The sequence below is a fragment of the Pseudorasbora parva genome, chromosome 5 (genome assembly GCF_024679245.1).
Source record: "Pseudorasbora parva isolate DD20220531a chromosome 5, ASM2467924v1, whole genome shotgun sequence".
Classification (NCBI taxonomy): domain Eukaryota; kingdom Metazoa; phylum Chordata; class Actinopteri; order Cypriniformes; family Gobionidae; genus Pseudorasbora; species Pseudorasbora parva.
In genome coordinates, this window is record NC_090176.1 from 50,506,550 (window position 1) to 50,534,239 (window position 27,690).

Below are 27,690 nucleotides of genomic sequence, written 5' to 3' on the forward strand. Positions count from 1 at the left end.
GATTGGTTGTCGGTCTGTCCAATCGAGGCCTTTCCTGGTTGGGTTGAAACACGCCCCATAATCACAGCCCAATGGAGCATCAGACTCATATTCTGACTAGAGCTGAGTATGACCACGTCAGGCTAAAATAATCTGCCAATGGGATAAGGAAAATAATGTTGTTTATTGGCAGATTATTTATCTTATTTTAAGCAAAAACTCTCTTAATTTTGAGTTATTTTTTCCCAAAACAAGACAATTTCTTTTGCTTGTCTAGTAAATACTTCTTGTATTAAGAATTTTTTGATGTTTGGACTAGAAACAAGACAAAAATACTAAGTAAGAAAAGCATTTTTTGCAGTGTAACGATTTATCATTACACTCCTATTTCCAACATTCTTCAAAATATCTTCTTTTGTGTTCAACAGAAGAAAGAAACTCATACAGGTTTGGAACAACTTGAGGGTGAGTAAATGATGGCAGAATTTTAATTTTTGGGTGAACTGTCCCTTGTTCAGATCGGTGTGTAAAAGTGGGAGATGGTTAACAGGTTAAGTCCATCTGATCTTCATCATGCCATGTGTGTGTACTCACACTGATCGTGTGTGTCGAGTCTGCCTGACTGGGGTGGAATGTGGAGATGAGGGCGTCAGTGAGGACCGTGTGACGCAGAGCTTTATCAGAGATGATGACGCTGCTGTCCTCGTCGTCTGATTGGACAGTGTCGTAACAGAAGGTGTAGTACGGCGTGGCAGAGATCTAGAGGACAGAAAACACACCTCTCGGTTTAAACACACATGAGAACAACATCTGAACTGAGCGGAATAAATCACATTATTACACGGCTCTGTGAAATACTTGATTCTGATTGGTCAATCGTGCATTCCAGCGGTATGTTATTCCCAGATAACACCCGCTCATCCGGGTACTGCGAGTTATCTTGACCGGTACTACTTCTATGCTTAACCCTGGCGCCATCTTGTGGCTGTTAAATACTTAACCGCCATGGGTTTCTTACACAGACGCATCGATTGGAATCAGAAGGCTCTATTAACCCATCGGAGTCGTGTGGAGCATTTGACGGACAGCTGCATTTAATGGACTTCAAACACAACTACAACTACTGCTGGGATTAACGTTAGCCTGGACTTTTTAAATATAACTCTGATTGTATTTGTCTGACAGAAGAATGTCATAAACACCTATAATGACCTGAGGGTGAGTAAATCATAGGCTTGGTTTCATTTTTGGCTGAACTAACCCTTTCAGCATTCATTTTCAACATTTAGCAGCAATAGATAAAGGCTTAGAGCAGTCTGGAACTGTTTTTCTTCGCGAAGCTGGGTGTACATTATCCCTTACTTATTGTCTAATGTGAATGTACATTTTTGTACATTTTGTTATTTTTGTGTTGGATTGACAAAGCTAGCATGATTTAACATTTTGCTAACATGTTTTAACATCTTATTAGCATGTTGGCATTTTTACAAAATTTACAAGATTTAACAAAGAAACACTGACAATGAAAAAATAAATTAAAAATAAATACAATTTCTGAGCTTTTTGTTAAAAATGTTGCTTTTTTATGAAATGTACCCACGTTCAAAAAGAATGCATAAAGCTAGAATAATAATTTTTTTGCTGTTTAAAAGCTGAAGCTCTGTTCTTTCTTTTGATATATTGGACGTTCTGATATTCATACAACATTATATTCTGGAATGCATTGTGAAAATGATGAAACATGCTGGCAAATGTTTTAAAAACGCTGGCGGTGAAAGAGTTAATGTTGCATATGTGTTATGAAAACATGCCTTAATAAACACACATGCTTTATACATCTAAACAACTCTTCTAAATTGAATATGTGAAAAGCACAGGAAGTGGTGTTTTGACAATAGACACATATTTTAATATATATATATATATATATATATATATATATATATATATATATATATATATATATATATATATATATATATATATATATATATAAAATAAATGCTTGTGCTTCAGTTTCACCATCAGCAGAACTAACCTGTTGCAGGAGAATAACATTTTACCTTGTGATAATCTTAAAGGGTTAGTTCACCCAAAAATGAAATGTCTGTCATGAACTCCTCTCCCTAATGTCGTTCCACACCCGTAAGACCTCCGTTCATCTTCACACACAGTTTAAGATATTTTATATTTAGTCCGAGAGCGTATGCAAGTGTATGCACACTATACTGTCCATGACCAGAAAGGGAATAAAAACATCATCACAGTAGTCCATATGAGACATCAGTGGGTTAATTAGAGTCTCTTGAAGCATCAGAAATACATTTGGGTCCAAAAATAACAAAAACTACGACTTTAATCAGCATTGTCTTCTCTTCCGCGTTCTTCCAAAAAGATTCAAACGGTATGAATCGATCAATGATTCGGGTCGCCAATGTCACATGATTTCAGCAGTTCGAATTGCGTCAAACCCCCAAAATGCTGAAATCACGTGACATTGGCGACCCACAGCATCGTTTGATTCACTGATTCATTAAGCGTTTTAATCTTTTTGGAGACACACGGAAGAGAAGACAATGCTGAATAAAGTCGTAGTTTTTGTTATTTTTGGACCCAAATGTATTTTGGATGCTTTAAGAGACTCTAATTAACCCACTGATGTCTCATATGGACTACTGTGATGATGTTTTTATTCCCTTTCTGGACATGGACAGTATAGTGTGCATACACTTGCATACGCTCTCGGACTAAATATAAAATATCTTAAACTGTGTGTGAAGATGAACGGAGGTCTTACGGGTGTGGAGCGACATTAGGGGGAGGAGTTAATGACAGACATTTCATTTTTGGGTGAACTAACCTTTGAAAGTGTCAATCTCCGAATTTATTTGTCAAATGTGCATGTATAGTGCAGATATGAACCATGCATGCACTGATGAATTATTAATAGTGACCTATTCTAATATGTACAAAGGTTTGAAGAAGGAACAGGGCCGTTTGTAAATGTCAATGAATGAATATCACAGCTTAGGAGCATCTCACTAATATTTCTTTTTTTCACATGTTTATCTTTCTTTAGTGTGTAATGTTGCTGTTCTTCTCTATATCGGTGTTTCTCCCTGAAGCGTTTTCTTCCAGGAACGAAAATGTCACAATATTCCTCATTATAATAATTCATACGCAGAATATGGGGCAGGCCCTGGTTGAGTGAGTTACACTACAAAAAATGCTTTTCATACTTAGTATTTTTGTCTCGTTTCCAGGCCAAATATCTAAAAATTCTTACATTAAGAATTATTTACTAGACAAGCAAAAGTTATTGTCTGGTTTTGGAGGAAAATAACTCAAAATGAAGAAAGTTTTTGCTTAAAATTAGCAAAATAATCTTTCAATGGGGTAAACATAATAATCTTAATTCAAACAGAAAACAAGATTATTTTTCTTACCCCATTGGCAGAATATTTTGCTTATTTTAAGCAAAACTCACTCAATTTTGAGTTATTTTCCTCCAAAACCAGACAATAACGATTGTAACGAAGTTGTAGATATTTAAAGTGGAAACAAGACAAAAATATTAAGTAAGAAACACATTTTTTGCAGTGTAGTAGTGTGTTGAAATTGGCGGTTATTTTTTTTTTTTATTTTTTTTTTTATTTAACCTTTATTTTACCAGGAAAGTCCCATTGAGTTACAATAACTCTTCTCCCAGGGAGTCCTGGCCAAGGCTAGCGGCCAAAAGTTTCCAGAAAAAAAATAAAATAAACAAAAAAGACAAGACATAAATTACACAATACACAATACATAATGCACAATACATCACTGATCTCATGCACTACACAACAAGTCATTATACTTAACCTTTAAGAACCACACAAACATACAAGTGTTGTTAAGAGGCACCTAATTAAAACAAGTGCACTGTTCAGTCAGAGATGACTTTAAAAGATGTTTAAAAATATTTATAGATGGAAGTGATTCTAGATTTAAGGTGTTTTGAAGTTCATTCCAGATATATGGGGCATATGATGAGAATGCTTTTTTACCAAGGTCTGTTCTTGTTGGTGGAATAGTTAATAATATTTTCTTTGACGACCTTGTCCTGTAAACACTATTTTGGTAAATCAGCAAATTAGAAATATAGGTGGGTAATTTACCCATTAATGCTTTAGCAATAAAAAACAATAAATGGAATTTCCTTCTAAGGGAGAGGGAGGACCACTGTACAGTTTCATACAGAATGCAGTGGTGAGTCCTAGCTGCAGCACCTGTAATGAAACGTAAGGCTGAGTGGTATAAAACATCTAGTTTTTTTAATAAAAATGAGGTAGAGTGCATATAAATTAGGTCACCATAATCTAAAACTGATAGAAATGTGCTCTGCACCAACTTTTTCCTTGCGGAGTAAGGAAAGCACTTCTTTAATCTAAAATAAGATTAAAGTCTTATTTTAAAATAAGATTAAAGTCTTATGGTAAGGGGCGGGACATTTCCCAAACACAACACACTGCTCCAGCCGACCAATCAGAGCACAGTGCACCTTCAGAAGGAGGGGCTTCATAGAGACAGAAACTAAACAGAGTTACTGACAGACTGTGAAAAGAGGAGCCGCAACAACTTGTGGATCTCTAAACCGAACCATCAGACGTCAAGAGTACCGTGGATTTCTTGCGTTGGTCGTGTCCACGGATCATATTCTGTCCCCAGTGCAGAGCACGCAGTCGGGCTCTGACGTTCTCCACCAACTCGTCCCGATGAAGCAGCTCGATTAGCTGGAAGGCACGCTTACACCGCACGCTAATGATGACGGGGTTTGGCAGAACGCTGGTACTCTCAGCCTTCTCAATGGAGAGGATCTGCACACATACACACACACACACACGCAAACACACAAACCATTAATACATCATCCCTGGTTCTCATGGATGAAATCCCGTAAGCACATTAACAACTGACATCAAGGAAGCCAGTTTGCTTATTAATGTTTTTAAAATAAAGCTAAAACATATCTGTTTACTTTAACTTTTAACCAGTATCCTTTTTTCTTTTTTTACTGTATTTTTATTGATTTTTCAAGAAAAGTTTTACATCATTACGAAAAACAAGAACACTGCAAAAAATGCTTTTCTTACTTAGTAATTTTGTCTTGTTTCTAGTCTAAATATCTAAATATTCTTAAATCAAGAGGCTTTTACTATATAAGTAAAACAACATAAGAGAAAAATAAAGTCTAAATGAAGTGAGTTTTTGCTTAAAACAGGCAAAAAGATCTGCCAATGGGGTGAGAAAAATTATCTTATTTCTGTTTGCGACGGAAACAAGAAACAAGATTTCAATCAGAAACAAGATTATTTTTCTCACCCCATTGGCAGATCATTTTTGGCCGACCGCCGCCGGTGCTACTCAGCCACCACAGTCTGACCTTCACGGTCACCGTCACAGCCCTAATGGTTACCAAGTGGTTCACAGGCTTTGAAGGAGGTGTAGTGGAGTTTGTACCTCTGCGAGGGGTATGATGAGAGTACACTGGCCCTCCTCACTGCTGCTAAAGCACAAATACCCGTCGGTGGTGTAAACGGTGCCCGGTGTGTGGCAGCGGGCATGAGGAGTCCAAACCGAGCATGACATCACTTCCTGCAGACGCTCGGCCCGTGGCAATCCGAAGAGAGAGAGCACGTACTGTCGGAGAGCTTGTTCCTCCAAAACCCTGTAAGCGACACAAAGCAAACAGAAACACCTTCATGCATCAGATCTGAGGGTTTCCGAACATCAAAGCAGCTGCTCTATAAATACACACATCACACAACCCACAAACACACCGACAGCAGCTCATGACCTGTGTGTATTATCATTCACATTATATTCAACACTTTCCCTTGTTCTTATGCATGATGTATTTAAAGGTCCTGTTCTTCGCGATCCCATCTTTCGTGTTTAGATGTTTTCATTTGGTATTACAGCAGAAGATCGATTGTAAATACACTTTTTTATGCAAACAAATAAAATGTCTTTTTATAAAACATCTTAACAAACTGAAAATAAAAAATTATAATAATTACCAGAAAATTTAAATAGGAATATTAATTAGTTAGACCCACCCACAACTTCAACCCTATCCAGTGCTATCCAGAGGTAAAAGCAGGAAATGGATGCATGATAAACATCACAGGTTTGCAGAAAATAAAAAATAAAAGGGGACCAAACTTTTTCAAATAACAGAATCTTGTCTTTTAGGGTATCCCTAATTCTTTGTAAATGTAGTGTACCAGACAACTCTGTCAGCCATAATTTAAAGGTCCACTGCAATCAAAATTTAAGTTTTTTTAGCTTTTAGTATGACTGTGTTAGCCTCAAAGTTATGAATAAGCTGGTATGTTCCAAAACTATGACAAAATTTGCATTTAGGAGATATAAGCATTCAAAATGTACAGTCTCCCACTTCCGCTAAAACGAATCTCAGATTTTGGTGACATCATCGCAGACTTCACTCTCTCATCAAATCTTCTGTCCAATCAAAATGCTCTCTAGAATCTAAAGCCCGCCCCCTACACTACCGAAGCTAAGGCTGAAATCGGTCAGTTAACACACATTTACTAATTTCTACATGGTGAAAGGCACATAGCACACTATATATGTGATAGGAAATGATTCAGTGTAAATATGCTTTCATTTGAGGCAAATAAAGTCTGTTTTCACGTTAGTTTCACACACCGCAGCAGCGCACACACCCCAACGGCTCTGGTCTACAGTTAGACTACAGACACGAGAGCGCAGCGCGAGTCCGCGCAGACAACAAACATATCGACCCATTTGAATTCTGAATTCTATTTTGTTGTTTACTTGATTGATTGGGCCTGACAAAATTACGGAAATCGCTAAATTCCCTACCGTGGCTGTAGTGTAGGGGTAAGACGCATGTCATTGAGTTTTGACACAAATCGATCAGACCACACTCGCTCTACTCTGTTTTCCCATAACACATCAGATCAGAAAGGCATTTATTTCCAATAAAAATTGAGAAAATATTAGAAAGTGGAAATAAAGCGTCTAACGGGTTTAATAATTGTAAGTGCTTCTCGGTTAGGGGCAGGTAAACAGACATGTGCTGAATTAGAGATGATAAAAGTGAGTGGGTTGGTGTGGCGCAAAACTCCATCTCGCCTAGAACAACCAAAGAGCTAGAGCCGGCCCTGTTTCCGGGAAAAGTGTACGCTAAGCTGCTGTCCAATCACAACACGGGAAGCGCTGGCCCAATCAGAACTCGTTACGTGTTTCTGAAGGAGGGACTTCATAGAACAAGGAAATCATCAGGCCGTTTTTAGGACAGAGGAAACAGCGCTGTACAGATAAGTCAATTGTGTGAAAAATACTGTGTTTTACACGCGAAACATGAACTCATGTTATATTGCACACTGTAAACATAATCAAAACGGGACCTTTAATGTTTATGCTTTCATGTTTGAGCTGCATTCTATGTATGAAAGGTGCTATATAAACAAAGTTTATTAAATTTACATTTATGCATTTAGCAGACGCTTTTATCCAAAGCGACTTACAACTGAGGAGTACAGGAAGCGATCCGTAATGAAGAGGCAAAGAAACGCAAAAAGTGCCTTAAATACAAAGTTTTGGATAGCATTAGCTAGAATAGGGAGGGAAAAGAGAAAAATAGAGGAAGAAGAATTAGAATTGTTTTAATTTTTTTTTTAATGATAAGATTATTATTATGGTAACACTTTAGTATGGAGAACACATATTCACTATTAACTACGACTTTTTCCTCAATAAACTCCTAATTTACTGCTTATTAATAGTTAGTACGGTAGTTTTGTAGCGTTTAAGTTTAGGTATTGGGTCGGATTAAGGGATGTAGAATAAGGTCATGCAGAATAAGGCATTAATATGAGCTTTATAAGTGCTAATAAACAGACAATATCCTAGTAATATGCATGCTAATGAGCAACTAGTTAATAGTTAATAACTAAACCTTAAAATAAAGTGTTACCATTATTATTAATTGTCCATTTACAGCTTTATTGCAACAGTTGATTTACATGTCTAAGAAACACCAGAAGACCCTTTAAAGGTGCACTATGCAACTTTCCGTCCACTGGAGGGCGCCTATTCAAAACAAAGTTGTAGTTTGATGATGCCAAGTTTGAGCGCAGCATCTTGAGACATGTGGTCTTCACCTCACAGCCGGTGGAAAATAGGACTCGGGCAGAAATCATGTTTATGGATGTAGTTATTAACGTTACTGTAGTGAAGCAGAGCAGGACCGAGTGTTGAGGAGCTGAGCACGGCCACTGGAGCGATTGGTTATTAACGTTACTGTAGTGAAGCAGAGCAGGACCGAGTGTTGAGGAGCTGAGCACGGCCGCTGGAGCGATTGGTTATTAACGTTACTGTAGTGAAGCAGAGCAGGACCGAGTGTTGAGGAGCTGAGCACGGCTGCTGGAGCGATTGGTTATTAACGTTACTGTAGTGAAGCAGAGCAGGACCGAGTGTTGAGGAGCTGAGCACGGCTGCTGGAGCGATTGGTTATTAACGTTACTGTAGTGAAGCAGAGCAGGACCGAGTGTTGAGGAGCTGAGCACGACCGCTGGAGCGATTGGTTATTAACGTTACTGTAGTGAAGCAGAGCAGGACCGAGTGTTGAGGAGCTGAGCACGACCGCTGGAGCGATTGGTTATTAACGTTACTGTAGTGAAGCAGAGCAGGACCGAGTGTTGTGGAGATGAGCACGGCCGCTGGAGCGATTGGTTATTAACGTTACTGTAGTGAAGCAGAGCAGGAGCGAGTGTTGAGGAGCTGAGCACGGCTGCTGGAGCGATTGGTTATTAACGTTACTGTAGTGAAGCAGAGCAGGACAGAGTGTTGAGGAGCTGAGCACGGCCGCTGGAGCGATTGGTTATTAACGTTACTGTAGTGAAGCAGAGCAGGACCGAGTGTTGAGGAGCTGAGCACGGCCGCTGGAGCGATTGGTTATTAACGTTACTGTAGTGAAGCAGAGCAGGACCGAGTGTTGAGGAGCTGAGCACGACCGCTGGAGCGATTGGTTATTAACGTTACTGTAGTGAAGCAGAGCAGGAGCGAGTGTTGAGGAGCTGAGCACGGCCGCTGGAGCGATTGGTTATTAACGTTACTGTAGTGAAGCAGAGCAGGACCGAGTGTTGAGGAGCTGAGCACGGCTGCTGGAGCGATTGTTACACAAATACCCGCCTCGTGAACACCGGGACTTTTATTATGACCGGACGGGACACAGTCGCCGGGCGTCTGCAGTATTTCCGCGTTTCCGGTCATGATTATGAGGTAATATAGCTCTGTTTATCATATTAGATACATTTAAGTGTGTTGAAAATGATGTTATGACGTTACTCTGTGCGTTCACTTGTTCACACTGCTAAGAGTAAACAGGGTTTTTCCTACATTTAAATTTTTTTGGCGGCCGCCAAAACAAATTTTTGTCCCGCCAAAGCCTTATTTGATGAGTTATTGTGATTTATATATTGATGTGGATGACTAATGCGCGTAACAGGGCGCACGTTAACGGAGTGACAGATAACGAGCAGAGAGCTGTGCGCACTCTGTCTTCAAAACGATCACCGTCTGAGCTCTTTCTCACTCGCGCATATCAATCAAAATCAGCTGAACTTACACAAAAGTAAAAGGTCGGAAGACTGACTCCATTTTCCACGTGGCGCGTTTGCAATTTTTTCCCCTTGAATTTCTGTTGGGTGTGAATTGCGCTCAATAAATGCAATTCTTCTGACAGACGTTTTGCACACGCAGCGGCCAAAAACCATACATTCAAATACACGGAAAAATATCCTTATGAAGTGTTTTCTGTGATATATCTTTTGCGTTGTTTTAACAGTCTGGATTCACACATACATGTCCACTATTGTCCGATTCACGAACTAATGACTCATTGGAACCGATTCATTTTACTGAACTGATCTGTCCAATACTGAACTCACGAATCAGTGTTTAATAATTTACTCACAACAATTCTGAAATGAGAATGCAAGTGTGCTTACCCCATTTAACAAGAGGAGTTAGTAAGAATTAGTCTTAATAATCCACAGTATTTTCCTGTGTTTATTTTGGGTATTTATATTGATAATGTGTAGTAAATTACCACAAAAAAATAGTTTAGACTGGAATAAGGTAAAACCAGAGCAACGCAAGTTGTTGATAGCTGGCTGATAATGTTATTAAATTGTAGATATGGTAGAGAATGAGACTATTTGTTATTACATTTTTAATGCTATTTTTTAATGATTGTTGCCAAAATAATTAATCAGTAACCATACAAACTGGGTAAAAAAGAGGAACAAAAGAAACACATCAAGACATCATACATAATGAGAAAAAAAAAAAAGATTATTTGCATTTATTTTACATTTATTGTCTGTATTGGGCTCACATATCACGCATATATACTTTTACTGTGTGTGTGTGTGTGTGTGTGTGTGCCCATGTGTATGCGTGTGTGTGGACGACCATGTCTGGTCAGCTAGACAGCCACCACCGAAGACCATTTCTGACCCAGGAAAAACCCTGGTAAAGCGCTCCTGCCAAGTAAAACCCGAAACCGAGGGTAGCGCAGATATGACGCGATTGACAGGCGACTTCCTCAAAGACGCTATGCTGACACGTCCCGGTCCTTGGTTAAAATAGCAATTTACTCACAATTTACAAATAGTTGGAAACATTTGGGATATTGTAGGTACTCAACTGAACAAAATATATAACACTGGCCTAGTGGTTTTTGGATATTTTACTGCAAAAATACTACATAGTGCACCTTTAACCAACAGCATCATCTCTAAACTTCGGTCATCCTTAGTTCTGCTTTACTTGTTTTCACTGTCTCTCTCATACATGAACTTCCCCTTAAGCGGAGGAAATATATATAAATCAAAAGCCTGCTGATGATTGGCTGGATGGAAGGAGCTTTTCAATGAGGCAGATGCAAAAGATGGTTCACTGATGTCTCTGAAACTGAATAATGCTGGAGAACATGATCATCAGGTTCAATGGAAGAAGAACATCTGACCGTCTGTACACAGTCTCACATGATGGACGGTATGGCCATAAATACACAAATACACAAAAATCACATTATATATTTAATATATTCATCACAGTATTCATTACTGGGAAAGGAAATGCATTTGCGAGACCTTTGGTATTTGGTAAAGACTTAATGTAAACATAGCTTGTTTGTTTATAAGTAAACTCTACAGAGTAAGCTAAATAATAAATACATTAAAATTAAAATAAATAAATAATACAATAATATAATATAATAAAATAAATAATAAATTGTATAGTAATAATGTAATATTTTAATAAATGATTTATTACTACTACTACTAATAATAATAATGTAACATTTTAATAAATTGTATAATAATAATGTAATATTTTAACACATTGTATAATGATAATAATAATAATGTAATATTTTAACACATTGTATAATGATAATAATAATAGTCATATTTTAATAAATTGTATAATAATAAGTCATATTTTAATAAATTGTATAATAATAACAATAAAATTAATATGATGTTTTAATAAACTGTATTAGTATTATTATTATTATTACTTTAAAAAGTAAATTTTACTATACAATAGCAATATATATCTGTCAATTCTTTCCAAGTTAAAGCAAACTTTTATTTTGGCGGGTGTTAGTGAAGAGCTTTGAGTGTCTGTGTTTTAGCTTCAATAGTTTTAATCAAAACAGACTTTAGCAGCATGAGCCTGATTGTCTACTCTAGATGTATTATAAATTACTTTGAAAAGTTTGTTATAGATATTGTGGATTTCTTTTTTCCTGATAAATATTGGCTTATCACCCAGCCCTAATGTCACACATTCACAATTTCAAAAAAATGTAAAATAAATTTTATACTTTTTTTGTTTCAATTTATTCACAATTCTAAAACTTTAGAGGTTTCAGGTTTAAAGGACAACTCCGGTGAGAAATGCCCCTAGGGGTAATTAGCAGATGGTTACCGAGTAGATCGTTCTCTGGGATGCGTTTTCATGAAAATCAAATGTAAAGAGCTTTATCTCTAAAAACAGATTCGCTTATTAGGCTAGTTTATGGGGCATAGAATAAGTGAAATTAAATCGCTAGTTAATACCAATAACAAGGCTCAAAATACAGTGGGGATCGTAAGTTTGGGCACCCCAAGTAAAAATGTTGTATTAATGTGCATAAAGAAGCCACGAAAAGATGGCAAAATCTCCAAAAGGCATCAAATGACAGATTAAACATTCTTATAATATTTATAAAAAAGTTATATTTTATTTCCATCATTTACACTTTCAAAATAACAGAAAACAAAACAATGGTGTCTGCAAAAGTTTGGGCACCCTTGTACTGCCCCCTTTGGCAAGCTGAGACCTGACAGTAGCTGTGTCTCATTTCAGAAGGCTGCGTCCTCCGGAGGTCGCATTCGAAGGCTGCATTCGTCATAAGGCCGTCTCATTTCAAAAAAGTGAGTAGGACGCTCCAAATGTGACTTTCGGATGCGTCCTTCTTTCAGAGGATTTCGGAGTGTGCATGAGGTCTAGCCTTCTTCGCGTCTCCGTTAACAACCGTCATATATTTTTTTATATTAGGCTATATGAAAAAACGGCACCACCGCCAGATATACATGCGAGCGTAGGTGTGGTGTTTAAATTAAGTAGTTCAAGCTTTTTTATTACCTCAGACAGATAGTTGTGGCAGACAACTGTTTAGTGCATTTTAAACGTTTAGAACAGTACATTGCTGTCAAGACAAGAAACATTTCATAGTCATTTTCAAGTTATAAATAATTTTCATTCATGTAACTGGCGTGAGAGCGCAACGAGGCTGAACTTGTTGGCATAGCAACGTGATACTTCCTGCCTGTGTGTCCTACGAAGGACGTCTCGTTTAATTCTGATTGAGGACACTGTGTATACTGCATCCTACACAGGACATGTCCTCCGGAGGACGCAGCCTTCGAAATTTAACGAAATGAGACACAGCTAGTGTCATGGATTGTTCTCAATCATCGTCTGGATAGACCAGGTGATGTCAATCTCAAAGGTTTTAAATGCCCAGACTCATCTGACCTTGCCCCAACAATCAGCACCATGGGTTCTTCTAAGCAGTTGTCTAGAAAACTGAAACTTAAAATAGTTGACAATCACAGAGCAGGAGAAGGCTATAAAAAGATAGCAAAGCGTTTTCAGATGCCAATATCCTCTGTTCAGAATGTAATTAAGAAAGGGCAGTCATCAGGAACAGTGGAAGTTAAAGCAAGATCTGGAAGACCAAGGAAAATATCAGACAGAACAGCTCGCCGGATAGTGAGAAAAGCAAGCTAAAACCTACGTTTGACTGCACGATCCCTCCAGAAAAAGTTGTGGTACACTATTCCACTATAAAGAGATAATATGGTCCAAATATGGTCTTCATGGAAGAGTCATCAGAAGGAAACCTCTTCTACAGCCCCAACACAAAAATCATTGTTTGAAGTTTGCAAATGAACATTATAGACAAGCCTGATGCATTTTGGAAACAAGTTCTGTGGACCGATGAGGTTAAAATAGAGCTTTTTGGCCAGAATGAGGAAAGGTATGTTTGGAGAAGATAGGGCACAGATTTTAATGAGAAGAACCTCTGTCCAGCTGTTAAGCATGGGGGTGGATCGATCATGTTTTGGGGTTGTATCGCAGCCAGTGGCACAGGGAACGAGTAAAAGGAAAAATGGATTTAATAAAATTTCAGCAAATTTTGGATGATACTTGATGCCATCTGTGAAAAAGCGTAAGTAAAAGAGAGGATGGCTCCTACAAATGGATAATGATCCTAAACACACCTCAAAATCCACGGTGGATTACATCGAGAGCAGTGGCGGCTACTGGTCTGTCAGAGAGGGGAAGCTCATTTTCGGCCAATTGTCTTATTTATTTAAAAGTAAATTCTGCCCTACGTTCCTTTTCAAAAAAATGGTCTTTTGCCCTGTGAATGAATGAACGATCTAATAAAAATATAAAACTCTGTAAAACTGAAACAAGGAATGTGGTGTATAATTGTGTGAAATGTATGATGAAAATGAAGCAATTTCGCCAAGCAAATATCAAAGAAATAGGTTGCAGCAGTTTTTATTTCGACTGAACTTGAGAAATCCGCGATGGGACTGAGCGCGAATAGCTTCAGTGATTCCTTATAGTACAGAATCGCTGTCAGTCAAAAGGAGATGCAGACCCTCCAATCAACACGCAGAAGCTCAGAGTCCGGGCCAGCCCACTCCCCATTCACCCCCAGAGACGCTGAGCGTCCGTGGGCGGGACATAATCGCAGCGTTTATCCAATGACCGTCTAGTTTCGAAGCGCTGAAAAAAACCGTTTAAAGCAGCCCCATTGAAGTCAATGGACGCTGGGCTTCAATAGGGAAATGCACTGTGACGCTGCGGGAATGTATGAGAAGGAAATCGAGTCAGCCGACCTGCTATATGTAACTGATTCTGAACGAACTCGTCTTTGAGATTAACATTTTCTAACGCATTTTTAGTCAATACAATGTTAATATAATAGTACATATTTGACCATTAATTTTGTGACATTATAAGGGAAGCCGAGCTTCCCTTGCAGTCTTAAAGAAATCGCCACTGATCGAGAGGCATAAACTAAAGGTTTTGCCATGGCCTTCACAATCTCCTGACCTCAACATAATTGAAAATCTATGGATAGACCTTAAAAGAGCAGTGCGTGACAGACAGCCCAGAAATCTCAAAGAACTGGAAGACTTTTGTAAGGAAGAATGGGCGAAGATACCTCAAACAAGAATTGAAAGACTCTTGGCTAGCTACAAAAAGCATTTACAAGCTGTGATACTTGCCAAAGGGGGCGGTACAAAGTATTAACTCTGCAGGGTGCCCAAACTTTTCTGTTATTTTGAAAGTGTAAATGATGGAAATAAAATCTAACTTTTTTTTAATTATAAGGATGTCTAATCTGTCATTTGATGCCTTTTGGAGATTTTTCCATCTTTTCTTGGCGTCTTTATGCACATTAATAAAATTTTTTTACCTGGGGTGCCCAAACTTTCAATCCCCACTGTAGCCTCACACTAACACGGCAGCATAATGAGGGTCCCTACATGCAAACCGCAGCATTGAGAACTTTGTAAGTGTACAAACAGTTTAATAAGAAGATACTTTATAAAGACAGAACATTACGCATTTACAGACAGAAGCCGTCTTGGAAAAATGTCTCGACCAGTCGAGCCACGAACGCTGTGCTAAGTGAGCTGGTCGATAGAAATTAAAGGGATCCCATGGTGTTGAGACTTGTATGGCTTAATATAACATAAATGATGTCTCTTACTGAATTATGTAGTAGAAAACCCATGAAAGATCTACGTTATTTTAAAAATCGATTTTATATTTGGACCATGGGCGGCGCCATTTTGTTTGCGTTCTAGGTTGATGACGTAGAGTGGTTGAACTCCTCAATCAGCTGGCATTACCCGTAGCTATTTTTACCACAACGCAACTCGAAAATTGTTTCAGAGTTAAACAAAACCAATGAATTCCTTTGTAATTATACTTAAAACACACTCAAACATACATGTGCACACAAACTCACCTACACAAGTCACAAACAGATCGGCGGGCGCGCACACGACAGGCTCTGTCTCAATCGAGATGTTGGGCTGCTCAGTCTCCACGACAGGGGCTGCATCCGAAATCGACCCTATACCCTTAAATAGGGCATTATTTGAAGGGACGGCCATTTGTAGTGTTGTCCGACACCATAGTGGACATGTTCGAGTGCAGTCATTCAGTCTCACGTTCCACCGCAATAACGAGTAAAGCCGATTTACAAACAGCTGTCCGACTTCACGCACTCAAACATACGTGTGCACACAAACTCTCTCTCTCTCACACAGACTCACACACACCCCAACAGATCGGCGCGAACACACACACACACACACACACCAACAGATCGGCGCGAACACACACACACCCCAACAGATCGGCGCGAACACACACACACACACACACGCACGCACTGCGCGCGCATACATAATAACCCTCAATCTATTCCCTGTGTTGATATCCTGTTCAACACATCCTGTTCCCTAGATAGACTGTTGATAGTAGATTAACTATAATGCCTAATGTGACCAGCAGAGGGAAATATCTAGGTAGGACGATGGGATAAAGTAACGTGAGGAAGAGAGGCAGGATGTTTTGGTGATGATGCATGCGATTGAGACAGAGCAGTCAGGTGTGTGTGTGCGCGCCCGCCGATCTGTTTGTGACTTGTGTAGGTGAGTTTGTGTGCACATGTATGTTTGAGTGTGTTTTAAGTACAATTACAAAGCAATTCAATTGTTTTGTTTAACTCTGAAACAATTTTCGAGTTGCGTTGTGGTAAAAATAGCAACGGGTAATGCCAGCTGATTGAGGAGTTCAACCACTCTACGTCATCAACCTAGAACGCAAACAAAATGGCGCCGCCCATGGTCCAAATATAAAATCGATTTTTTAAATAACGTAGATCTTTCATGGGTTTTCTACCACATAATTCAGTAAGATACATCATTTATGTTATATTAAGCCATACAAGTCTCAACACCATGGGATCCCTTTAAGTTTGTGAAATCTAATCGCATGGACATTTTTATTTTTATTTATTTATTTTCTCTGTTGCGTTCAGTGCTTTCTTCCGGAAACAACGGCCCATATGAGATTCAAGTCACAGTTCATCACTTAACACTGCATTCATGTAGGGACCCTCATTATGCTGCCGTGTTAGTGTGAGGCTATTTTGAGCCTTGTTAGTCGTATTAACTAGCGATTTAATTTCACTTACCCTTTGCCCCATAGACAAGCGTTATAAGCTAATCTGTTTTTAGAGATAAAACTCTTTACATTTGATTTTCATGAAAACGCATCCCAGAGAACGATCTACTCGGTAACCATCTGCTTATTTCCCCAGGTTCATTTTTTACTGGAGCTGTCCTTTAAAGTCAGCATGACATGGAGTTTGCACTCGTCTTTTCTTCTCTATTGTGCCGTATATCCGAGTGAATCGCTTCTCAAACAAGAACAAATGTAGGGCGGGGCTTGATTTTGTCTGTGGGGAATTGATTATATGGTTGTGGTTTGCTATTGGTGTATCTCATGTGAGTGACAGGTTGCCCCACCCACATCATCAGCGATGAGAAGAGATGAGAGAGAGGGAGAAGTTATTCTGATTCAAGATTATGAAGCACATGAAATGAAAAAATGTGCACTGATAAATCATTTATAATAAACACTGCAATTTTCCATGAAAAATAAGAATTTTTGACATGTGCACCAAGCTAATCTTGCATCAAATGTAAATGTGAAGCACTGTAAACCTCTTGAATCCCCAGCTGATCATCTTCACATGTTTTGGTCTTGCCCGATGCTAACGGACTCCTGGTCAGATATTTTCAGAACTCTTTCACAGGCCCTTAATACTATCATTGCCCCTAATTCTCTGACTGTTTTATTTGGCCTTTCCCCGAAACTGGATATACACAGCACACTGTGTCATTGCCTTTACCACTTTTTTGGCCAGACGCGACATCCTCTTTAAATGGAAACACGCCTTGCCTCCAGCACATGATGGCTGGATAAAGGAGGTTATACAATGCATCCACCTTGAAAAAATTAGGTATTCTCTCAAAGGATCACTGAGTTTTATTTTATAAAACGTGGAGCCCTATTCTGGCTGTTATTGAAGGCCTTACTGTGACGTCAGCGTTGAGACTGTTTAGACTTCCAAGTGGTGAAGAGACTTTCCTTTTTTTTCTTTTTTTAAATTATCATTATTTCCTATTTTATCTCTTCCTGATGGCCGTAGGGGTAGTGTGAGGAGGGGTGGGGTGTTAAGTTGTTGCTGTCCTGTTCTACTACCTTTCAAGCCTCATTTTATTTTTTAGTTTTTTCCAGACACCTTGTCACATTTTGCTAGCCTGACAAGCCAAACCCACATCAAGATGTTTGGTCTGGAAACTCACCATTGACGGCTCAATCCGAGGGCCGGGATAAACGGTCGTCTTTCTTGGTCTGTAAACTCCTTCAAACTCCCTCTGCACGCGATAGGATAGCGCTACAACCAACCAGAGCAACGAAGGTGAAGCAGAGCTAGTTAAGAGACTAAACATTCGCCGTATCCGGTCAGCAAAACTCCGAACACATCTTCCCTTCTTAAGAATGACTTCAGTGCCATTCTTTGTTCTTTTCTCAGAGAAAAGCTTAACTCAAGTCTTCCAGAGTCGCGGTCAAAGCTGATTCGAAAGACCGCCGTTCGCCAGTTTCTTTGTTTACTAGAAGCACGCAAACGCAACTCGGCCATCATTATGTTAAGCCCCGCCCACCGACTCTATACACAATGTGATTGGCCCGACCAGAGTTTGGCGTTTACAGCTCAAAAGTGTATTGAGAGTTGCTAGACGACACTCACGGCAGATTAGATTTGCTGCCGCTAGGGTGCGTCTAGATTTCTAGGCTAACATTTTGCATCAGTTGTAAAACAATTCACTGTCTGCAAAAAATTGAATAATAATTTTAAAAAAGAAAGAAAAAAAAGATGTAAACCTCTTGGTAATGTTAGTGGACTCCTGCAGTGATTGGTCGAGAGTGAGTCCGCCGCTGTCCAGCAGCCTGCGGAGGGCAATATCAGCCAGCTGACACATGACCTTCATCACCTCGTCCACATTCAGAAACATGGAGAACTCCCTCTGCTTCCGTCTCGTGTGAACGCGGATCACATCCGTCAGCAACCCCACAGACACGCGTTCCAGCCGCGTCACTTCAGCCCAGGGGACTAACAGCTTCACTGTGCACAAAACAACATGCATTAGTCAGGCACACAAGTGTTTGAAAGCATTTAAAGGGTTAGTTCACCCATAAAAATCTGTCATCTGTCATTAATTCCTCCTGTGGTTGGACACCCGTCAGACCTCCGTTCATCTTCAGACACAGATGAAGATATTAGTTTTGAAATCCGACGGCTCAGAAAGGCCTTCATTGACACCAATGTCATTTCCTCTCTCAAGACCCATAAAGGCACTGAAGACGTCGATACAAAGCCCATCTCACTACAGCGGCTCGACAATCATTTTATGAAGACACGAGAATAGTTTTTGTGCGCAAAAAAAACGAAATAACGTCTTATATAGTGATGGGCCGATTTCAAAACAAAGATTCGAACGGTTATGAATCAGTGAATCGATTCATGATTCGGATCGCGTGTCAAACTGCCGAAATCACGTGACTTTAGTGATCCGAATCATGAATCAATACGCTGATTCATAACCGTTCGAATCTTTGTTTTGAAATCGGCCCATCACTATTTAAGACATTATTTCTTTTTTTTGTGCACAAAAACTATTCTCGTGTCTTCATTAATGATTGTCGAGCCGCTGTAGTGAGATGGGCTTTGTAACGACGTCTTTAGTGCCTTTATGGGTCTTGAGAGAGGAAATGACATTGGTGTCAATGAAGGCCTTTCTGAGCCGTCGGATTTCAACACTAATATCTTCATCTGTGTGTGAAGATGAACGGAGGTCTGACGGGTGTCGAAATCGTTATCTATAATAACATTCAAAAGATTTGTTTTAAAAAAGTCTCTTCTACTCACCAAGGCTGAAATTACTTAAATAAATACAGGAATAAATAAGTAAATAAATAAATAAATAAATTACTTGATTAAAAAAATTATATATTTTTAATCAAATGTAATAATTTTTTATTAATAATTTTTCTTTATTTATTATTATTTTTATTTTTTATTTATTTTTTATTCCCCCCCAATTCATTTTCATATTAATTTCTGCTTAGATTTTTTTATTCCCTCATGTATTTATTTCCAGATTTATTTATTATATATATATATATATATATACATATATGTGTTTTTATTTGTCTGTTTGTTTTTTTTATCAGGTTTGGTCCTCCATATGAAATAATGTCCAAAATAATTATTTTAATGTCTCTTTAGTCTCTTCTACTCACCAAGGCTGCAATTATTTGATCAAAAATGCAATTATTTAAATAAATACAGGAATAAATAAATAAATAAATTACTTGATAAAACAAATAATACAATTTTTATTAAATTAATTTTTTTCTTTCTTCATTTATTATTATTTTTAAATTATTTTTTAAATCCCCCCCCCATTAATTTTCATTTATTTTAATTTATGCTTTCGATTTTTTTATTCCCTCGTGTATTTATTTCCAGATTTATTTATATAAAAATTGTTAATTTCATCAAGGTTTGGTCCTCCATATGCAATAACATTCAAAAGATTGTTTTACGTTTTGGAAAAAAGTCACCAAGGCTGCAATTATTTGATCAAAAATACATAAGAAATTGTGAAATATTATTACAATATAAAATAAATTTTTTCTATTGTAATATGTTTTAAAGTGTAATTTATTCCTGTGATCAAAGCTGAATTTATCATCATTACTCCAGGATTTGATGCTCAAGAAACATTTATGATCACTCTCAGTGTTGAAAACCGTTGTGCTGCTTCATATCTCTGAGGAAACGTGATGTATTTGATTTGTCAGGATTCTCTGCTGAATAGAAAGCTCTCACCCTCTTTGCCCAGTAGGAAGGAGTAGAAGGCGATGTGGTTGGTGGTGAGGTATAGTGAGCCCTGGCGTGGCACGTGACCCTTCCAGCAGCAGCAGGAGTAATGCGACACCAGTTTCTCCCGCTGAGGGAGACCGAAGCGCTGCTCGAACCGCGCCAAATCTTCCCGAAAGCGCGCCGGATCATCCTCCCCTGCAGCCGGACCGCCTAAAACCTCCTCAGCAATTAAACCCTGTGGTCAGACATACAAACATCAAGAGAATTACAGTCTGGACTGAACCGAATGTCTGTAGAAACTAGGCCAATGACAACTAATTGTGATACAAATAATCACAATTCATGATTTCATTTTCTTTTGTTCATGTCATTTACAGTATTAGCACAAACGAGTTTAACTGTTTAAAATATAATTATAAAAATTAAAGATTAAATTAATAAATAAATAAACCCATATGATTTACTTAATTGCTTTGAAAAAGAATATAATATAGTATAATATAGAAAACCACTGACTATCTACTTCAATATGATATAATATTATATAATATATAATATAATTAATATAATATAATATAAAGAAAAACATTGACTATCTTTGTCTAATTTATAAAAATATAATATAATAAAATTAATATAATTAATATAATATAATATAAAGAAAAAAATTACTTGTTGTCTACTTTATAATAAAATAATATAAAATAATATAATTAATATAATATAAAATAAAGAAAAACATTGGCTATCTTTGTCTACTTTATAATAATATAATATAATTAATATAACATAACATAATATAATATAATGAAAAACTATTGAATATGTTTGTCTGCGTTATAAAGGCCCATTCACACTAAGCTCAGAATGATAACTATAATGATAAGGTTTTTAATATATATATTCTCTATTCTTTACTCTCAGCCAGATAACCCACTGCTTCTTCCTAAAACACTGGAAAGGAGATACAATGGCCCTCATTTATCAATCTTGCGTAGACACGGGCGTATATGTTGGCGTAAGAGTATGCTTACACTCCTCTCTCCGCCTGATTTATGAAGCTGTGTGCACCTCTGCAATCCAGGTGTACGCAATACCTGCCCTTGATAAATGCGGCTGCTGAAACCGATCGTCATTAGAATAACACGCCCCTATATATTCAAGTCTCCGCCTCCCTCACTCCCTCATTTTACGCCATGGACACACGGAAGACGGCAAAGAAGCGAAACTTCTCCGACGTGGAGATCGGGCGTGCTCAATCATGTCACTAGTCCACTAGTCAGGGCACTGATTAGGACATAAGTCAATGGGCTGACTCCCTGATCAGTGCTCTGACTACTGAACTATTGAGATGATTGAGACGCGCCCGATCAGGACCATCAGGGAAGTGGAAAAAAGCTAAATTGTTTTATTTGGGAGTTTAAAGAGTGGGATTAAAGGCACCCACAAAAACAAAATATGGACCTAAAATACTGCTAATAGTGTGGAGGTTGAGAAGCGCACTCCAGCAGTTTAAAGCTGTTTGGATGAGAAATTACCATCACAATCCATTATTTTACCGCACGTTTTGAAACAATTAGCATTTAATTTCATATCAAGGCACATGTAGGCTATTGGGGTGTACGATAGTGATGATGATGTGATGTGGAGGACCATTCATTCACATTAATAATTGCATGACAATTTGTTAGATTCTTATTATTATGATTTTTATTATTAATGACACTTATTGTTAGAAGAAGAATGTCGTTATTATTTATTTTATTATTATTATTATTTGAAAGAAGAAGAATGTCATTTTTTATTATTTTGTCAGTCTGAATTATTTTCAGTCTCAGCCCGTGCCTAACCCTGAACCGTCAGGTAAAGCGCACAGGCTCAACTGGAGGAATACAGGCCTAAATCAAATGCTTTGGTATAGTCACAAAGTCCACGTTGCACAAAAATAAACACTGAAGTTTATAATTACTATGTTGTTGTTGTTGTTGTTTTTTACAGTGGTTCATAATATAGCATATCTTTGTCAGTGTGTTTTGTGGTGTTAGGAATTGTTTTTCTGCGCATTTTCGCACTAACTCCAAACGTGCGTACACCACCTCCTGAGCTGGCGTAGGATTGGAGCGTGTGTGTGTGTGTGTGTGAGTACACCGCCTCCTGAGCTGGCATAGGATTGGAGTGTGTGTGTGAGTGTGTGTGTGAGTACACCGCCTCCTGAGCTGGCGTAGGATTGGAGCGTGTGTGTGTGTGTACACCGCCTCCTGAGGTGGCGTAGGATTAGAGCGTGTGTGTGTGTGTGTGTGCGTACACCGCCTCCTGAGCTGGCGTAGGATTGGAGCGTGTGTGTGAGTGTGTGTGTGCGTACACCACCTCCTGAGCTGACGTAGGATTGGAGCGTGTGTGTGAGTGTGTGTGTGCGTACACCACCTCCTGAGCTGGCGTAGGATTGGAGCGTGTGTCAGTGTGTGTGTGAGTACACCGCCTCCTGAGCTGGCGTAGGATTGGAGCGTGTGTGTGAGTGTGTGTGTGAGTACACCGCCTCCTGAGCTGGCGTAGGATCGGAGCGTGTGTGTGAGTGTGTGTGTGAGTACACCGCCTCCTGAGCTGGCGTAGGATTGGAGCGTGTGTGTGAGTGTGTGTGTGAGTACACCGCCTCCTGAGCTGGCGTAGGATTGGAGCGTGTGTGTGAGTGTGTGTGTGCGTACACCACCTCCTGAGCTGGCGTAGGATTGGAGCGTGTGTGTGAGTGTGTGTGCGTACACCACCTCCTGAGCTGGCGTAGGATTGGAGCGTGTGTGTGAGTGTGTGTGTGCGTACACCACCTCCTGAGCTGGCGTAGGATTGGAGCGTGTGTGTGAGTGTGTGTGTGCGTACACCACCTCCTGAGCTGGCGTAGGATTGGAGCGTGTGTGTGTGCGTACACCACCTCCTGAGCTGGCGTAGGATTGGAGCGTGTGTGTGAGTGTGTGTGTGAGTACACCGCCTCCTGAGCTGGCGTAGGATTGGAGCGTGTGTGTGAGTGTGTGTGTGAGTACACCGCCTCCTGAGCTGGCGTAGGATTGGAGCGTGTGTGTGAGTGTGTGTGTGAGTACACCGCCTCCTGAGCTGGCGTAGGATTGGAGCGTGTGTGTGAGTGTGTGTGAGTACACCGCCTCCTGAGCTGGCGTAGGATTGGAGCGTGTGTGTGAGTGTGTGTGTGAGTACACCGCCTCCTGAGCTGGCGTAGGATTGGAGCGTGTGTGTGAGTGTGTGTGTGCGTACACCGCCTCCTGAGCTGGCGTAGGATTGGAGCATGTGTGTGAGTGTGTGTGTGAGTACACCGCCTCCTGAGCTGGCGTAGGATTGGAGCGTGTGTGTGAGTGTGTGTGTGCGTACACCACCTCCTGAGCTGGCGTAGGATTGGAGCGCGTGTGTGAGTGTGTGTGTGAGTACACCGCCTCCTGAGCTGGCGTAGGATTGGAGCGCGTGTGTGAGTGTGTGTGTGAGTACACCGCCTCCTGAGCTGGCGTAGGATTGGAGCATGTGTGTGTGCGTACACCACCTCCTGAGCTGGCGTAGGATTGGAGCGTGTGTGTGAGTGTGTGTGTGAGTACACCACCTCCTGAGCTGGCGTAGGATTGGAGCGTGTGTGTGTGCGTACACCACCTCCTGAGCTGGCGTAGGATTGGAGCGTGTGTGTGAGTGTGTGTGTGCGTACACCACCTCCTGAGCTGGCGTAGGATTGGAGCGTGTGTGTGAGTGTGTGTGTGAGTACACCGCCTCCTGAGCTGGCGTAGGATTGGAGTGTGTGTGTGAGTGTGTGTGTGAGTACACCGCCTCCTGAGCTGGCGTAGGATTGGAGCGTGTGTGTGAGTGTGTGTGTGCGTACACCACCTCCTGAGCTGGCGTAGGATTGGAGCGTGTGTGTGAGTGTGTGTGTGCGTACACCACCTCCTGAGCTGGCGTAGGATTGGAGCGTGTGTGTGAGTGTGTGTGTGCGTACACCACCTCCTGAGCTGGCGTAGGATTGGAGCGTGTGTGTGAGTGTGTGTGTGCGTACACCACCTCCTGAGCTGGCGTAGGATTGGAGCGTGTGTGTGTGCGTACACCACCTCCTGAGCTGGCGTAGGATTGGAGCGTGTGTGTGAGTGTGTGTGTGAGTACACCGCCTCCTGAGCTGGCGTAGGATTGGAGCGTGTGTGTGAGTGTGTGTGTGAGTACACCGCCTCCTGAGCTGGCGTAGGATTGGAGCGTGTGTGTGAGTGTGTGTGTGAGTACACCGCCTCCTGAGCTGGCGTAGGATTGGAGCGTGTGTGTGAGTGTGTGTGCGTACACCACCTCCTGAGCTGGCGTAGGATTGGAGCGTGCCGTACGCCAACGTCCATATTGATAAATCTCAAAGTCACCGTGGGTTTGGGTGTACGCTGGAAATTTGGTGTACGCACTTTTGATAAATGAGGGCCAATATCACTAATTTAATGCCATTTCTTTAAGAGCTTAAATTTCATTATTTGGGTGGCAAAACGTGATTGAAATTTAAACTGCACAATTATTGCCGTTCTCAAATTAAAGCGATTACAACTAATAACCCCGATCAGACGATTAATCTTAGAAACTGTGTGTGACTGTACCTTCACTTTGCCCAGAACAAAACTTGCAGCATCTTCTTTATTCTCAAACACGGCCATGTACGGCAGTATGTTCTGATCCAGCCATTTCCAGTGCTTCAGCACCTCCTCTATCGTGGCTCCTGCAAACACACACAGATAACAACGTCACACACACACACACACACACACACACACACACACACACACACACACACACACACGCGAGTGACTGCATTAAACACTCGTGTTTATGACGGGAGTGCGTCTCACGAGAGTGAGCGATGAAAACACACTGAGAGGAGACAAGCTCTCACCGCTGGCTATGACCCAGCTGACCTGCGTCCCGGGCACATGGAGAACAATCCGGAACGGCGCCGCGCGCGCATTTGAGTCCAACACAGTGTCCAACGCGCCCACCAGCAAACCTGCAATACAAACAGAACATAGAAAATACTGATATAGTGATGATCTCTTCATCACGGCTCCTGTTAGTGGGTGGGATATATTAGGCAGCAAGTGAACATTTTGTCCTCAGAGTTGATGTGTGTGAAGCAGGAGAAATGGGCAAGCGTGAGGATTTGAGTGAGTTTGAGAAGGGCCAGATTGTGACGGCTAGACGACTGGGTCAGAGCATCTCCAAAACTGCAGCTCTTGTGGGCTGTTCCCGGTCTGCAGTGGTCAGTATCTATCAAAAGTGCTCCAAGGAAGGACCAGTGGAGAACCGGCCACAGGGTCATGGGCGGCCAAAGCTCATTGATGCACGTGGGGAGCGAAGGCTGGCCCGTGGGGTCCGATCAAACAGACGAGCTACTGGAGCTCAAACTGCTCCAGAAGTTAATGCTGGTTCTGATAGAAAGCTGTCAGAATACACAGAGCAGCTCAGTTTGTTGTGTATGGACCAGTCAGGGTAACCTCTGACCCCTGACCCTGCCGAAAGCACCAACAGTGGCACGTGAGCATCAGAACTGGACCACGGAGCAATGGAAGAAGGTGGCCTGGTCTGAGGAATCACGTGTTCTTTTACATCACGTGGATGGCCGGGTGTGTGTGTGTGTGTGTCTTACCTAGGGAACACATGGCCCCAGGATGCACTATGGAAAGAAGGCGAGCCGGCGGAGGCAGTGTGATGCTTTGAACAATGTTCTGCTGTCATCCATGTGTCACCTCGCAACTTACAAGGACTTAAAGGATCTGCTGCTAATATCTTGGAGCCAGATACCACAGCACACCTTCAGGGGTCTGGAGTCTATGTTTTGGCAGCAAAAGGGGGACCAACGCAATATTAGGAAGGTGATCGTAATGTTATGCCTGGTTGGTGCGCACACACACACATAGTGTTTCCATGTTTTATGGGGACTTTCCATAGGCGTAATGGTTTTTATACCGTACTTTCTATCCCCTTACACTTCCCCTAAACCTACCCATCACACACACACACACACACACACACACACACACACACACACACACACACGGACCTGCAGGAACTTTTTTATTTGCACACCTGCTGCTAAATAGATTTGAAGTAGTTCACATCACACATATCTATTTTCAATCGCACGTGCAAATTAAATGCTCACACTTTTGAGCTTTGCATCACACAGAAAGTCAGAAAAATATGGACTTTAAAAATATACATTAAAATCATTAACTTTTGCTAGTTTTCCCATGTTGCCACTGAATTAGCCTACTGCTTTTCTCTAAAATCTCAGCCTCCAAAAGCATGTCAGTATTAGTGCTATCACAGATGCAAATCTCACTGATGTCAGTAATATCAGCATGTTATGCTTTTGCACGACGGCAGTACTGCGTTATTGCATGTTACTCACAGAATGCGACTTTTGTCTGTTTACGGGTGCTCAGCTGTGACTGTCCATGCATGAGTTATTAGTTTACCATATTTCATATGGCCTGAGATAACATCACCATGACAAGTTTCACTTTCCTATTTGAGCTGCAGTCACCCGAATCAGCACAAATGCAAAAGAGACAAGAATACACAAGCAGAGCAGCAGCCGCTGATAACAGATATAGAGAGCGTGGCTAAAGAGGTCTGGGGGAATAGGGCACTATAGATTTGTTGTGTTAGAATCAGCTTTTTCTGAAACAAACACAGCAGATAATAGAGCAAAGGTTGGGTGTCCTGAAGTATGCAAACCTTTGTTTATGCTAAACATTATAAATGGACCTATTGTGAGATGCATGCAGACACACATCATGAGCAGTCAAACGACTCCTATGAACTGATTCTTTTAATGAATCATTCAAAAGACTCACAAAGGGCCCTATTTTACCGATCTGAGCTCATGGCACAGGTGCTTTTAGGGTGTGTAACAGTGTGTAATGTTGCTGTTAGAGCATAAATAATACCTGTAAAATTATAAAGCTCAAAGTTCAATGCCAAGCAAGATATTTTATTTAACACCTTTAAGACTTGTATGGGTTAATATAACATAAATTATGTCTCTTATATAATTATGTCCA

The 27,690-nt window shown here is 40.4% G+C and overlaps 1 protein-coding gene across 1 annotated transcript in view; it reads right to left on the minus strand.

Annotated features, from left to right (window-relative positions):
• The window catches only part of LOC137075738 (TBC1 domain family member 8), a 69,350-nt gene that overhangs the window by 29,759 nt on the left and 11,901 nt on the right, over positions 1-27,690 (minus strand). The window contains exons 3-9 of the mRNA XM_067444660.1: positions 25,521-25,631; positions 25,228-25,346; positions 20,627-20,855; positions 18,616-18,856; positions 5,476-5,683; positions 4,635-4,832; positions 574-738 (exon numbers count right to left, since the gene is read on the minus strand). Of these exons, the coding sequence (XP_067300761.1) occupies positions 574-738; positions 4,635-4,832; positions 5,476-5,683; positions 18,616-18,856; positions 20,627-20,855; positions 25,228-25,346; positions 25,521-25,631 (1,271 nt within the window). The remainder of the gene's footprint in view (positions 1-573; positions 739-4,634; positions 4,833-5,475; positions 5,684-18,615; positions 18,857-20,626; positions 20,856-25,227; positions 25,347-25,520; positions 25,632-27,690) is intronic.